We start from the raw sequence: 17,491 nt of genomic DNA on the forward strand, positions 1-17,491 counted from the left end.
AGTACAGACTATAGCGCCCTTACTTTCGATAAGCTAAGACAGACACAAACTAAAACTATTATTGTGATGTATAGTAGGTTTTGAGTGATAGTGCTGCTGATAAACTCAATTGCAAGATAGTGTAAAACATTGGAAGTCCTCGAAAATGTACCCTGGAAGTCTGTACACACGAATAAAGGGCAGCACGTCTTGCCATAGACTAAACATTCTAAATGTGTGATGTCGTCGTAAAACCCCAGGCCTCTTTACGGCACCTCCGAGACGCACCGCAAAGAGGTATTATTTATCGTTGCAATTTTGCCATCGGGAAAATACGCCCGAGAAGGCTGTGAGAGTGTATATCACATGCTAACATCCAATTGATAGATTGCCGTCAGCATGCCACAATAATATAGTTTAGTTTGTTTTTGTCTTTTTAGTTTATATCGAAAGTGATTTTCCAATGATTATATATATATATATATATATATATATATATATATATATATATATATATATATATATATATATATATATATATATATATATATATATATATATATATATATATATATCGCATGCTTAATGAATATAAAAAATAATGCAGTCATGAAATTCGAAAGTACGGCTGGCAATATTTTGTGTTTACCCATCTGTCACTCGTTCCTTGTTTACAGTGTATACGGAGGGGGGTACGTCTTAGCAATAACGCCTATTCAGATAGCATTCGACTTCCCGTTCAATTTGTATATTAATCTCCAGCCCGAGTTTCAGTTGAACGACCGGTCAAAGCGAATTGTTTTACGTCCGTCTATTTGAATAGGGCGATATTACAAGAGCTACCCCTTGTCTCAGAGCAGACGACACTGCAAGAAATCGCGCGCTTCATTATTCTCAAGGAAAATACTGCCAATCAGTTTCCAAAGGTAAATAACCTTCAATATTAGCTAGACTGAGTAAAATAATATTTCCAAAACCTTTGCATGTCAGAAACACCTTTGTAACGTTTCTGGAGTGATGTTACAGTTATCACATATGACCTTTAACCCCGAGCTCATGACATTTTAAAAATCTCTGCTATAAAGAAGACTCCTGGCAGTTTTCTTATCAGTAACAACCATATTTCATTCAAAGTGAATAGTCTGTTATTCACTCAGTTACAACAGTCTGACCTTTATGTGTTCCAAGATAAGACAAAAGATTGCAGTGACAGATACAACAGATATCAAAAGTACCTACAGCCAATTGCAAATGTCTCTATGTACATACTAGTCTTGGTTGGCCCATACGACTCCTTCGACTTCGCTGGCTCCAGTCTCTAGGACCGGCGGATGTCAGAGGAGCCAGAGCAACCGAGACTGCATACGTACTCACGGTTACTCAGCCTCTTGCCGTTGAGGGCATAGTCAATCAGTGACAGTCCCAGAACTCATCAGCGGCCATTTTGCTCCTTACAATAGGCGACATTGTATTTCCCAGACTCTGCTAGGGGGTTATGCCCTCAACGGCAAGCGTCTGGGTAACCGAGACTGCATACCCGCTAACAAGTTTTGACATCGTAATGTCATGTGCTAAGGGGTCAACAAATAAAATATCACAATGCATCTTGGGAGAATGGTCCACATTTTTGTTCTTTGTCAAAATCTATGAAAACGAAGGTACTTTACCGTCTGCATGCATAGTAGGTATAACTCTCTCAATTTATACGTAATGAAAATATTGTTCTTTGCTTCTGGATTTATAGTGCAGATGAGTTGAGTTGATCTTCTGCGTTAATGTCATATGCACTAATCCAAAAGCTTAGATAAAAATGAACAATATTTACATGTCCCCTATGCCTTTTTTTAATTATTCGACTTCTTCTTAAGACTGCATGACAAATATTGAATGCTTTTGTAAAACTTGACGCCATATTGTTTACAGTAGCGGCAACTGACCTGGACTTCCGGGTCATTAGAATACTTTGATGATTATTGGTTAAACTCTGTCACGTGTAATATTAATGAGTTACATTGTCGTCTATTCTAACATTGCATGCATACCCTTGACACTATACACAATTCGCAACAAAATATTTGAATTTTTAAAATTAATAGTGATAGTCAAGAGGGTAAATTAAATGTATCTCTGCACTTTGGAAGGCTCTCTATGCCCATATATGGTCACTGTATCCATAGTGGCTAGGCGCTTGATGTCCAAACTCTGGTCACTGTATCCATATTTGGAAAAGCTGTGTGCGTCCATATATGGTCACTCTATCTTTATATGGACATGCTCTATGCCCCATTATGGTCAACGTATCCATATATGGGAAGGCTGTCTAAGCCCGTATATGGCTCTAATGGTATTTTTGTTATTGAAAATGTATACAAGATGTTCACACGAAACACGTACACACTGTTGACGAATGCACAATTCTAGACATCAAAACAGATCGGTAAGCTGCATGAACAAATTTTCGGATACTATTGCTGTATCTACTTCTATATGGCGATAAATGCACATACTTTATATTATAAACATCACAAAAAGTTCCCAGGATAGATGAAGAAGCAGAAGACAGTGAAAATATAGGTATTTCGAGCTTAATCAGAAATTTCAAATTCATTATACTCCTTACACAATTTGCACCATCAATTTTCAAGCAACAGTGGCCAAAGGCACTGAAAAACATCCCGGTTTACAACATTCTGATATCATTCCTTATGATTCATATGCTTAGCATAACCAATCCCAAACAAACCGAACACTGATACAAGGCTGGAGGTTGATATGGTAAATGGCGCCCTTAACGACGGCGAGCGATTGCTACAGTGGGATATATTTCAAAATCAAATCCAAACATATACATGTACTTGTGAATTTGCACAAAGAGCTAGGTATCCACACAGCTGATTGATTGGCACTTTTAGTGAAAATAATATGTTAGGAAATTTGTTCCAATGCTGCAGAAACTTCACATACAGGTGAATCATAGGGTGGGGGGGGGGGAGAGATAAGTCTGACACCATGACATTCACAAGCCATTAACGGTCCAAGTGCAACAAACCCGCGGGCTTGCCTGACGAAAACGGGTGTCATAAAAGTTGTTTGCATCTCTAAAGCTGTTTGTAGTGTTACTTATAATAGCCTAATAAATTGATAACAACTGATATAAGACGGAGATAAGGTTTGCCTCAATTGACCCACTCCTTAGAAATGATCTTACGCTGTGAACTACACTGTTTACTTGTGTTATGTAAGAGCCCATCATCACATGTGTAAATATTGGTACTCTTTGATAACAAGTGGACTTGCTTCTTTAATGGCTTGTCCCAGTAATGCTAATAGATTTGATTGTCATATCATTGTGAATCATAGTTTGAGGGGGGAGAGGGAGATAAATCTGACACTTATAGATTTGATTGTCATATCACATTACGATAATATACAACAGTTTCCAAGTACGTTTTTCCAGGGTTGACAGTATAAGAAGTAATTACAGATAATTCATAGAAGCAAAACACTTCCCTTCGATGATGTAATCACGTGACCAAACGCGAATAAGGTACAAATGTGCAGGCATAGCACTTGTGAGATATCTTGAAAAAAGACAAATACTTCAAGAAATGCTACATCTAGGCTTGTGTTTGTTCAGTTCAACTATGCTAAAAAGGGAAAATCATTTGTAAAGTGTCGACTAGTTTGGAAAGCAAATTTGCAAAATATTGTGTAAGGTTTCTCATGTTCTTGGAAGGGTTAGTATGCTCAACAGTTAAAAAGAAAAAAATGGCCGCCAATTTTCCGATACTTTACGATGATAATCGACAACTAACGAAGTGAATTATTACATGTACAACATGAAACGATCATGTCACAGTGAACAAATAACACGTCATTTACATACATCCAAATCCAAGTATTTTGAGGTGAGGAATAATCAGTTCATCATCTCAATGGTGAACAGAATTTGTGGTGGTGGTGAGGGGGGGGGGGGGGTGGGGGTGGTGGGTGGATATTAAATACACAGTGAATGGCAGGGATTTTTCCCAACTTCCCTCCAATTTAACTCTCTCTCTCTGAAGCTGCGTGAAATACCTAGCTCTGATTGTACTTAATGTGATGAAAACAATTTCTAAATATCAAAATAGAGACTCTACAAACAAGAGATTTGATGAGAAATTCGCTTTAGAGTCACGTGCAGACTGTGGTCATAATTCTCGCGCGAAATTGCGAGATCATTCCATTTTGTTGTTGCAGTTCTTGAAGATCTCGCCAAACCTTTCTGGTGCAGATATATACACAATAGTAACTGTAAAAATAGTGTCGTCTTTCCAGATTACATCAAATCGTCTTGGGATGATTGAGAAAACCATAGCAACAATCGTCATGGTGATACGCATCGTCAGTAGTCACAATGCATAACATTCCCATCAGTCATTGCGGCAAGATCAAACACTCGGAATATGACCTGAAGACAGCAAATATGAAATGAAGTTATTAATTTATAAACGTTTCGCTACAGCTGCTAAGAAGCCAGCCATTCTACTTTCAAAACCAAATGAAATGTTACATATTAATAGCTAACAATGTCTGAAAAGCACCTTGGTCAAGAACTTTACGATGCTTTGGGGTTGATTTTGGGTTGTACCACAAACCATCGAGACCCCAAGGAATGCTAATTAAAAAAAAAAAATTAAGCAAATCCATGCAATGAAGTCGACCTAATTTCTTTAGCAAAAACACACAAAATTAAAATATTACATTTAGAAAATTATGTCAAAAGCATACTATTAGACCAAATCTTACAAATACTACAAATTCATCAATTCAAAAATCACACTTCCTTAATACAGGGAATCAAATAAAAGTAGTTTAACATACACAATAACTAACAAAATTAACAACAAATGAAATGTACATCACAATATATAAACTGAAAACTGAAATGAATATATAGTATATTAAATAAATATGTGACATCATACGGGAACGAGAAACTGCGTTATTTTCATAGATATAGACACAAATATTACATACATACATACATACATACATACATACATACATACATACATACATACATACATACATACATACATACATACATACATACATACATAGTATATACATACATACATACATACATACATACATACATACATACACACACACACACACACATACATACATACATACATACATACATACATACATACATACATACATACATACATACATACATACATACATATATTTATATATATTGGTCTTATTAATTAAGCTTGTCCAAGCCGTACAAATCAAACTACTTAATATAAATACTAAGCTTGTCGGTATTAAATCACGTTCAAATGCCCCTATTTAGAAACTCCAATTGTTGATTCAAGGTCACTGCAATAGGCAATAAATGGTATTATCGTAAATCATTTTCCAACTTTGAAAATTGACTTGAATCTACAGGGAACGATAAAAATAGATCGACCCACCCGTCAAATGGCCTTTACTTTGTAAGTGGTCGATTACTCTTATTAAATATGCAACAGATGAAAAGCTAGTCTTAGAATAAATCTGGTATATTCAAATCAATGCCTTATATGAAGCCATTGCTTGTCGTTATTTCCATAATCTATGAATAATTTAGGGTTGTTGCACATAATTCTATAGTATCAAAATCAAGTATTTTATAACCTTAATATTACATATATATTGCTATTCATATATTGGTTATACATTTAATATAAGTCAGAATTATTTGCATCTTAAATTCTATTTTTATGGTGAGAGATTGCTGACAGGATTCGACACGAGATGTTACTGTCTTAATTCCACTGTGACAATGCACTTGCAATTTCATGTACAATATATGTTTAAAGAAATGCCGGAAGGAACAGCAATCAAAATGACAAGTATAACATCGCGAGGGAAAACTGGAAGCTTTTTTATTTATAAAGTTCTGATATCTTTCTCGCCACAAAGTAGCCGTAGACAAGACTCACTTATTTACAGGCTGACACTTTACGATAAAGGAGTGATATGCGATTTCTCAGTTCAATTACTGCAGTGTTATTTCCATTACACTGCCATAGATGATCAGCTGTTATCATGGGTATCAATGACTGAACTCAAGTCTACAGGGAGAAGATTATAATTACTTTCTGATAGTTCACGCAGTTGGCCAGTTTAAACGAATGAAATGAGTTACTTGGAACGAATACACTGTACAGTATGACAATTAAACCTTTCGCTCGATCAAAGGACATTCGCGCTGAAAGCGAGGCCATGGCCATTAACTTATGTCGTCTGCATCTTGTAGCTTTTTTTGCAGAACATCACGAAGGTCAATGGTCACTATCTTGCCCTTAAGAAAAATTCTCTAAATGCGAAGCTATTGACATATAGCTGTCGTCTGCATCTAGACTCGGTTACCAAGACTCTCTAACAACGTCAGCCGCCCTTAGCAGAAACACACTCGGGAGCCATTAGCGTGGCTGAAAAACCGAGACAACTCTGCTGTACATACATCACGCAGGTCAAATGTGGTTTAATAGCCTGGCCCTCAAGAAATACGAAATACAAGTATTTGGGAGTGGACATTAGCATATAACATCTAATGTCAAATACATGACATTTCACTTGGACAACGTTTTATACAAAGATAATGTTATATGTATATACATATAGCATTTTATCACATGAAGAATATTTAAAGATGGACTTTGCGGGCCGAGGTTGTGCGACCAAAGAGTTTAAATTTTTGTTCAGATTTATAAAACAAATCCAAATCTTGGTTGCCAGTACTTGATTTTTTTTTTAAAACTGTGACTATATATATTTAACTGTTGCAAAACAAAATACTTTTCAAATTCTAAGTGAATTTCATTGAATTTCGTTAATATAATGGCGTCGATTTCAGTATGGAATGATCAGCGACGCTGTTGTATCTTTGTTGGCTACCATTAAACAACCGACAAAAAAGTAGTTCAACAAATCGGGCTACTGACCTTATTTGGGCATAGCGCACCACGGCATGATACGAATAGTTATTGCACAGTTATGTAGAAATCGCGATTTCTCCATAGCAATACACAGGGAGGTTATTATAGGTATATGATCATTATCATTATTAAATTTGTGCAGTAGTACGTAGGCGATGTGGTAATGGATTGAGATTCTGTGCCAAAGAGTTAAACCATTTGAAATGTCTATTTAGTACCACACTTGGTCTAATGTGTATGAGCTTTGCGTCCTTCATTTATCAGAATTATTCCTGACTTTAGTGCATATTAGATTGATTACATATGAATATTATATTTGTATATATTTCTTAGGGTCAGTCGAAGTCTATTAGTTCCAAGTCACTGTTTCCCCTAACTGTCGTCGTCTGATGGCGTACGCGTTTTTCAACACAGTCAGTCAGCTCGTTTGCTTTCACAGAATGGTTTTTCAAAGTCTGTTATCTTATGATATTATTGTTGTTGATGATGATGATGATGATGATGATGATGATGATGATGTGTTTGTTGATTTTGTTGTTGTTGTTGTTGTTGTTGCGGCTGCTGCTGCTGTTGTTGTTGTTGTTGTTGTTGTTGTTGTTGTTGTCGTCGTCTGTATATAGAACATCAGCCACTAGCACTTCAGGTGAAAAAAAGACTATCAAATCTGCTTATACTAGCGGATCTAAGCCAAAGTCCTACCTTCTGAGAATTGTGAATACAAATATGAACTACATTCTTACCTCTCTTTTTCTCTCTCATGTTCTCCCATTCCTCTCTCTACCCTCTCTCCCTCACACACTAGTCTGTCTCTCTCTCTCGCTCGCTCTGTCTGTCTGACTGACTGACTGACTGTCTGTCTGTCTATCTGTCTGTCTGTCTGTCTGTCTGTGTGTGTGTCTGTCTGTCTGTCTGTCTGTCTGTCTGTCTGTCTGTGTCTCTCTCTCTGTCTCTCTCTATGTCACTCTCTCTCTCCAAAATTCTTTGACAAAGAGAAAGGGGGGAGCTACCATTGAAACTTGAATGATAGGGAAATAGTGGAAAAAGAAAGTATAATACCTGCAAATCTTATCGAACAAGAGCATTGACCACACATTCATTTCGACAAACATAATCCAAATAGGGATCGGGTGCAGGCATCGTTCTTGAAATCTGAGCTGCTTTTAGAAAATACAGAACACGTTGTTGACAGGAGTAATCATTGCACATATCCATCATCTCATCATAATACATCTCGTCACAGCTCCTCTCTGATACCTCATATGTAGACCCCTGAAACGAAGGAGAAAAATCATTTTCAGCACAACAAACGACTTGCACGTATAGCCTCTACGATACAACTACTATAATGGATGAATTATCAACCAGCTTCATTTGTTTCCCTGCCAAAATCCTTGTAAGATAAACCCCAACCCGTCGAGTAATGACGTCACAAGTCACGCGAGAGTATCCATTAAAATATTCTAAACACAATATGGCGACTCATGTGAAATAATTTGTCAAACGATTGACCCAAGAAAATGTCCTAAAAGAATCCATATAGTTTAATGTCATAGTAAGCTATTATGGTCTAGCAAAACAGAGTGTTTTGTAGTTGAAATGACTATAACAGAAACTGGATACCTGCTTGTAAACTGTGACGAATTTGATAAATAAGTAAAGAATTCCCCTCATCTACTTCCGACTGTGTGTCGTCACAAGTGTTTCTGTTAGTCGCCGGTGGCATATTACATCTGAGCGTGCCGCCAATCCCCTATTACTTCATTAATTGTACAGTTTTTACTTATAGTCACTTATTGATGACGTAAACAGAATGATGCACCTGTCATGTACATCTGATGTAGCTTGATAACACAACATGCACTATTGATTATTCGCCAATCCAATGTGTATGGTGCACACATCCCTTTTAGCTATGTGTATTGAATGTCAATAGCTATCACATCACGCCAAAAGTCAATGCGTCTCAATTTTCATAAAAGGTTTGATAAATTTGATTTGAGAATATTTGAATACAAGTTTTACACATATATAATAACAGATTATGGTTCTATAATTTGATGAAGATACTTTTGGGCGGGAAAAAGATTTCTATCTAGAACCTCATTGGTTAGAAGTATTGCTTGTTCGATCGATTCCATTTTGGAATGATATATATTCAAAGCCCACCAAAAGTTTCTAGATTTTGGTTGGATCTAATAGGGAAGATTCGTAATATTTTTTTGAAAGTCACTATTTAGCTGCCGAATATTGTGTAAAAAATATTGGAAAATAAAGAAATTGCCCTTGAAAACAAGGTCACGTGGTGTATCCATAATTAGATTTTATTATAATTCCAAAAGGACCAGGAACAAGCTTTCAAATGACAAAGTTTGGACAGATTTGAACAACTTTGATTTTCAGGCACATTCTAGTATTCTACCGGTTGACTACGCTCGTCATACATAGCCTGAATACTAACGATGTCCATGTATGACGTCACAAAATGGCGTGGTCGAGGTGGACCGGAAATACCCGAAAACTCTCGAAGTAAATCCGAAGGGAACTGACTGAAAAAAAGGTCATTTCAAGGTGTTTGCAGGCGCTTTTCTAAAGTTTTAAAACCAGAATATGTTTCACAAACATGTCGTCTAGCAAATAGAGACAGAGAATGAGAGCATTTTGAATCACCTTTAATTCAGGAAGATGGACATTTATTTTAGTTCTCACAGTGCCTGTCTTGGACACAAGCAGTCAAAATGAAATGTCCCAATTTAAGTCCGTTTGCTCCTTAAGGTCTATCCTTTTAAATGTTTGGTATACTGGGCAACGAATAAGCTCTGTTAAGAGATATTGGTGAAAAATGACGACGTTTGCAAGGTGTATAACTCCAAAGCTACAAGCCCCTACTAAAATACGCATTCCAATTTCAAATAGTATACGCCTGTGGGCTTGCAAGATTTTTTCATATTCATAAAAATATGATAAATTAGATCATTTACACTTTACTTTCACAATTTATTCTGCGAAAATTGCAAATTTCATAAACAAGCAGTCATAAGGCGGTATATTTTTGGTAATGAATTGATATCGCCAATTTCACTGCTCACGCTACATTATCATGTCTGAGATATGTAAATAATATATTAATGCTGAAGGCCAGTGATAAAAAGGAACACACGCGTGAAGGGAAATCGATTTTGAAATAATATTTGTTGTCATGAATTATTGATCGATTTATGTTCACAAGTAATTAATCATTTTTGTCTTCCAGGAACTTATTACGAAGAATAAAATATAATTTTTTTCCGTTGAGTTGGCCTCATGTTTGGTCATACAGTCACTTCATATTTTTATTTGCGCCAATTAAGTCGAACTGGTCAGAATAGTTTCTGTAATTTTGCTATGCACAATGTTGTACTTCTGGAAGTCAATTGTGAATAGGTTGAAGGTAATATTGTGTGCGCGTATGTATCTGTGTGTGTGTCAATGTGTGTGTGTGTGTGTGTGTGTGTGTGTGTCAATGTGTATGTGTGTGTATCAATGTATCTGTGTGTATCAATGTGTATGTGTGTGTATCAATGTATCTGTGTGTATCAATGTGTGTGTATCAATGTGTATGTGTGTGTATCAATGTGTATTGTGTGTGTATCAATGTGTATGTGTGTGTATGTGTGTGTGTGCATGTATGTATGTATGTATGTATGTATGTATGTATGTATGTAATGTATGTATGTATGTATGTATGTATGTATGTATGTATGTATGTATGTATGTGTGTGTGTGTGTGTGTGTGTGTGTGTGTGTGTGTGTGTGTGTGTGTGTGTGTGTGATGTCTGTGTATCTGTGTATCTGCATTTTGTATATGTGTATGTATGCATATATGTACATGGGTTTATGAGGGAGTCAACTTGTCAATGCCTTCTCTGGTTTAAACATGTGGGCCATACCTGTATGATTACATTTTACGTCATTTTACAACAACTAGTTACAAGAGTGAGGACTGTTCAAATAAATTACCTGGCATCACAACAAAATTGACTTAATGTTCATTCTAGCTGAATTGTTTAAGACGACCATTTGAAATGCAACAAAGAATACTCGCTAGCCATTCTTTTCAAATCATACACATTTTCTCCTTTCCAAAAAAAGAGCGGGAAATGAAGTATAGAAGGCAGGAAACAAAGTATGATCTCAAATATTGCACTGGGAATCGAACAAATAAGTAAGTTAATATATACACAAAATCTTCGAAGTCTTCACTTCCAAAGGTCCTACGAATCAATATGGCGCCGTTCCCCCGGAGGGAAATCTAATTCGTTGGTAATATTGACATTACAATATGGCAATCTTACGCTATCTTGATAGAAGTAGTTCACTACTACAATATATTATCTCTTTGTGGATAGCAGCAGAAACACTGCTGATTTGCGTCTCGTCTGGGAAATTATCTTCCGGAGTAGCTTCGTCCCATTTTATTAATTATTAAGGATGGTTTTACAAACAAATCGTCACCTGTCTTTTGGACTTACTGTGACTGACATACAGAGGGCCTTCGATAAGCTTTAATGGTTTCCATGTGCATTTCTATAAGTCTTTACATTCTCATAGCATTAGGTGTTTAATTATTGATATTACGCTCAATTTATGTCTGGATTGTTAATTTTGTTACATATTACTGTAACAATGGTAATGAAAAAATACAGGCCAAATCATTGTCTTCACTGAGCTATTCATGTTACGAACATTCAAACCGGAAGTGACGTTTGGGTTTAAAGCGAGGCTGCTGATTTCAGTCGTCTGCGCATGCAACTGTTTGTAGTACTGCACACGTGACCACTTACAGATTTTCCTTCAACCCTAAATACGATACATGTGTGTAAAAAGGGATATCCTTGTTTTAGATTTCAGCACGGAAATTCCTTTGATGTATGTGTCAATTTTATTGAGATTTGGTCAGAGAATCATGTTGGGAATTTGGCTGATTGCAACCTCCAATATCATTTTTTTTGCGACAGATTTCTGTACCCTTCGTCAAATTTGGTCGGCCGCTTTTTCTTGAAATATTGAGTGTTTAGACTGTACCAAAGATACATCTTAGACATTCAGCCCGAGGAGTTGGCCACTGTGTGAAGGTGCTCCAACACTGTGTTATATCTCCATTGAGACTACAAAAAGACGTGGCAATTAAAAAGTCTTTAGGTATAGGAAATGTGATGTGTGAAGACCAGATCTTATACAAGAAAGACAATCAACCTATACTCACACATAGATAGCAGAGTTGATGCCTATTACAAGGCCCTGTAAAAGCCTCCTTGAATCCATCTCCACCAAGACCAGAGTAGAGGTCAATAACCTCGCAGTCATCTAAAATATAATCTAATATTCCACACTCTTGTTCTATAAAAAAAAGGAACAAAGGTATTGTTAAGTAGTGCATAAAGTACGTTATTACTTGCACCAGTGCATAATATTGGTGGTTGCATTGTTTCAGTACTGAAATGCAGAAAGATTTCATCTAGTAAGTTTACATTATTGCATACAATGATCTAGGAAAACAGGCACACACGCGCGCGCGTACACACACAAAGACACACAGAGACAGACAGACAGACAGACAGACAGTCAGTCAGTCAGTCAGTCAGACAAATATATATATATATATATATATATGTCTGACTGACATATATATATATATATATATATATATATATATATATATGTCTGACTGACTGTCTGTCTGTCTCTGTATATATATATATATATATATATATATATATATATATATATATATATATATATATATATATATATATATGCAGTTACAACCAAGAAAGAGTTCCAGTACTACCAAAACTATATATATATATATATATATATATATATATATATATATATATATATATATATATATATATATATATATATATATATATATATCTGTTTGTGTCTGTGGAATCGTGTAGTGTGTATGTGTGCGTAAACTGGATAATTTTCGCGCCAGCGGGTCTGTCTTACTTCTATGGGAAATGTCGTCATTATATTGAATATTCATAGTTCATTAATTCTGTGGTATCGACTCTTCATGAAACTCAGCTGTACTCAGGAAATTTCAGTCATACTTGATGACGTCTACAAAGGCGATGACGTCATTCAACTATCACAGTAACACAATTGCATCTCTCCTAACAGAATACACAAGTGTTACCATACTGGCAAAAACATGTTATTCTTTTTAAAGGGACATCACAACTGCGGTGTAATGCTCTGTGGTATTGTTCAAATCTGAACCAAAATGTTTAAGCTCTTCTTTCTGTACGATTGTAAAGATTACATTCACGATTAAAGTCTAACATAAACATGCGAAAAGCATTCATGAATAAACAAGAACTTGACAACACTTTTGAGTGTGAAGTTCGTCCAAAGGGAAAGTTGCCAACATTGCAGACACACGCGATTATACTCCCTATCTCTCCTTCATTACACAAATCATTTTTATAAGTCCAAGATGAAGATAGTTTACATTTTTTTCAAGTTTTAAAGGTACGACTGCCTGGGCCTGGGACCCTATTTTGCATATGACTGACAGTATGTTTGGGGGTGGAGAACTTGTGATGACTCACTGGCAAGTACATCACCAAAAATATAAACATTCCCTATCTGGGTTGTTCACATGCAAATGCCGCATATTTGAATAATCCTGAGTGACACATAATCTGAACAGTTGTTTGCAGTTGAATTTGTCTCATTTTGAATTTTTTTTTCATTCTATGAAACAAACAGATTGCTTTTCAACTATTTTGTGTATCAAGTTACCATCCTACGACATTCACAAACAATTTGTACACGATACATGACCTGTGTATGTCATATTTTAGAGTTTATAATGACATAATATTTTAGACACTATTTCGTCATTAAATGATTGACATCTTTTTTCAAAATGTTACAATATTTGATAACTAATCAAGCAATCTTTCAATCAAAACTTTCAAATTCTATTCCCTTAAAGTTTTTTTCCATTAGTTTTACAATAACATTCAGACAATACAAATGTCTCGTTTGGATTATTTAATATTGATACAGAGTCATTTCAAATCATTGATCATTTAATGATCAATGGATAAATGTATGCATGGCTCTTGATAGCAAGCCACATGAGAGGTTACAAATTATATTGTTTGCGTAATAATCGTCAAAGTAATAACTCCATCTGTCTTTATTACCTGCGGGACAGACGTAAAAACTCAAGGCTGCTACAAATCAATACGGTATCCATAAGTATCAACCCCCATCATTGGCGGCCATATTCGATTTCTGATTGATTGGTTTCTTAAGCTAGCAACAACTTGTAAACAAGTTGGGGCATACATCCATGTCTGACGACATAGATTTTTACTGTTGTCGAAGTTGATCGATGAAATGTAAGCAAATTGTTACATTATTTTGTATAGCAATGATATTTAACGTTAATATCAATAACTCAATTAAGGTATGTTTTGATTCCAAAAAACTACGATTTTAGGAGAAATCTGTCCAAAATTTTCATATATGATGTGATGATATGTTATGGGGATTGAAACGTTATCGAAAGATATACAAATACAGAAAACATTTGATAGTTATTTGCCAAAAGCTTGAAAATTGATGAACCGTTTGTCAAGTGATTTGCAGTCTGCCAAAGCAAATATATTGCATTATATTTGTGAATGTCTTAAATGTATTTCAATTAAGATTAATGCATTATTATTGTCATTTTACATCCATTAGCAGACATCACGTTGCCATGGAAACCTACGAAACGATTTTAATCAGGCTTGTCTCTACTTTCACTTTTGTGTGATGACATACTATAAGGGACAAATTCTTCCGAGAATATGTGTTAAAATAATTTCCGGGTCTGTATCATTTAATTCCGTTTTCTCTATCCTTGCTGCTTGGCGGCAACAGCTTGTTTCCCCCTGGTTCAAAATGAACTTCATGTGACGGACAAATAATTGCACACTATTATTTCTACTTATCTCAATGACTTTCTTTCGGAAGTGACATCACGCCTTGTAAAGGGCACACGTATACTGATATGAGCACCAGGAAGATGTTTTCTTTTGCGTGTGTTATGTCGGACGTGTTTAGAGTTATCTGCATTGACAAATAGAATATTGATTTTCCAAGAAGCAAGATAATAATTCTTTTTATATGCAGCGACGCTTTTGCCAAACAATGAAGTCACTGTGAAAAAAGTCAATAAGATAAGCCCTTTTGGCAGATACAAACTTAAAGATCTCCGTTTCCTCTACTTTTTTAGACTAAAAATTTTGAGGTGTCTGATTGGCTGTCCACCCCATTTGTCACTGACAGTGGAAATGTAACGCCCACAATAAGGTACAATTACTGGTATATTCATCAAGTCATTGTAGATTTTACGATTACTTGTTACCTTGCACGATAACACTTCCTGGAAACAAAATAAACGTCGATGCAGTTTTCAGCATACCACTCTCTGTAAATTTATTTCAATTTTTTGTCCAAGATTGCCACAAATTACGGGGATGGACTGCTGTGTGTGGGTACCTGAATGAGATCACGTTTTGGAGAAAAAGATGATTATTGCGAAACATCGCTGCCACATTTCCAAAGTACACGACATAACCTTCAATATAGTACATTAGGATTTACAGTGTTTTGATAGTTATGTTCAAATTTCTGTCTAGTGTAGGCGTAGTGTGACGTTGTTGTATGCTTTCGCCTACATCACCATGCCTTTAAAGGTGATTCAAAATGCTCACAATCACTATTGCTATTTTGCTAGACGACATGTTTGTGAAACGTATTCTGGTTTTAAAACTTTAAAAAAGCGTCTGCAAACACCTTAAAATGACCTTTTTTCAGTCAGTTCCCTTCAGATTTACTTCGAGAGTTTTCGGGTATTTCCGGTCCCACCTAGACCACGGGATTTTATGACGTCATAGAGAGACATCGTTAGCACGTAGCCTATGACGAGCGGAGTCAACAGGTGAATAAAACTCAACAGCATTGTGAAAAAATACATTGCTGGTGGTTGTTCGAAGCACACTGATAACATAGGCATATGTGAACAAATCATACATACACACGACTGTCACGCGTGAATATGTGATTGTGCAGAATCTTGGGAGTCTCAAAATTTTACATTATATTGAAGAATCATCAATAGGGATCTTGCAAACCCACCGTGTTGACTGTTGAATGTTGCATCATGGGAAATGTGATAAGAAATATGGTATTGTAAACAATAATGTTATATTGTTTTTAACCACACATAATCAATTCAAGTCACCCTGACCACTGCGGGAGGTTTATTTTATCGGTAGTTCCAGATTAAGTATTACGATAACCACAGACTATCGCATAGCCCTTTGCGTCTGAGCATGCTCAGTCTGGATTGCAAGTTCCCTATTGTCTTCACATCATCATGATAGAGTGAATAATTAACGAACTTTTTCTGCAAAAATTATATTCTTTCCGGAATTGCATTTTTTTCTATCAAACGTATTTGCGTTCAGCACTAAATTTTGCACGAAACAAAAATTGTGGTCATTAAATTGGTGTTTTGACAAATACTATCCAAATTATTGCACTTTTATGAATGTATGATCCATTTTTCATTAATAATGGTTAAGGAATTCAAAAGAAATTATTCATAATTTTCAGAAAATCTCTCGGATTGTACCCGTACAAAAACTAGGTGACATTTGAACTTTAATTAAATTACTTACATTTTTGTCTTGTTTATTAATATACATACTTTTTATTCAAAAGGAATGTTTCAAAAAAAGCTTGTCTGTCTGTCTGTCTGCCTGTCTGTCTGACTGACTGTCTGTCTTGTTGTAAAAATACTTAAAGGATGTGTTCTTTTTTTATTATGATACAATAAGCCGCACTTTTGAATATATTATTATCGCTTGCTTTATATACACTAGTATACTTTAGTTTCTTATTGAACGGTATCGGATTATGTACCAGCTATTAACTTTTGGGAATGTAATCTGATTGGATAATATCACTTTAATGAAATCAATGTTATCTAGATCAGTGACTATCATAAGTGTCAATCTTATAAAAACGTTGCCACATTTTTACTTTGCCAGATAATGAAGTTTGTATCCTTTTAAGGTAATGATTTATCTAATGTTACAATAGTTCAAACAATAACATGTAGCAGTGTTGATAAGCTTATTTTTCTCGTCAGACGATGGAATGTAGCAGTACTAGTATGATATCTGGACGTCCCAGACGATACAATACAACAAAATTATGTTAATACAATTTGAACCCTAATCCTGCCACAGACATGATCTATTACATGAACCTGACTTGGTGATGGTTAATAAAGCAAGGTTATTGTGTCAGGTTAAATGGGAACACAACTCCAGGAGACATTTTCATAAACTATGGGTTCTGGAGAGTCATGGTTTTACATCACCTGCAACTATTTGCGATTTCTAAGAAACATAAAAGTGATCGTGTGCATTTATAGGGTGTCTTTGCTATGAGCTATTGATCATGGGAGAGAGCAAATA

At 35.6% G+C, this 17,491-nt stretch overlaps 1 protein-coding gene across 3 annotated transcripts in view; it reads right to left on the reverse strand.

The window, feature by feature from the left end:
• Positions 1-559: 559 nt before the first annotated feature.
• LOC144442466 (uncharacterized) overlaps positions 560-17,491 on the reverse strand; it is a 67,345-nt gene continuing 50,413 nt past the window's right edge. For all 3 annotated transcript variants that reach the window (XM_078131826.1, XM_078131828.1, XM_078131827.1), the window contains exons 6-8: positions 12,199-12,332; positions 8,013-8,225; positions 560-4,429 (exon numbers count right to left, since the gene is read on the reverse strand). In XM_078131826.1, coding sequence (XP_077987952.1) covers positions 8,022-8,225; positions 12,199-12,332 — 338 coding nt within the window. In that variant the 3' untranslated portion in view covers positions 560-4,429; positions 8,013-8,021. The remainder of the gene's footprint in view (positions 4,430-8,012; positions 8,226-12,198; positions 12,333-17,491) is intronic.

Source organism: Glandiceps talaboti, chromosome 11, assembly GCF_964340395.1.
Source record: "Glandiceps talaboti chromosome 11, keGlaTala1.1, whole genome shotgun sequence".
Classification (NCBI taxonomy): Eukaryota; Metazoa; Hemichordata; class Enteropneusta; family Spengelidae; genus Glandiceps; species Glandiceps talaboti.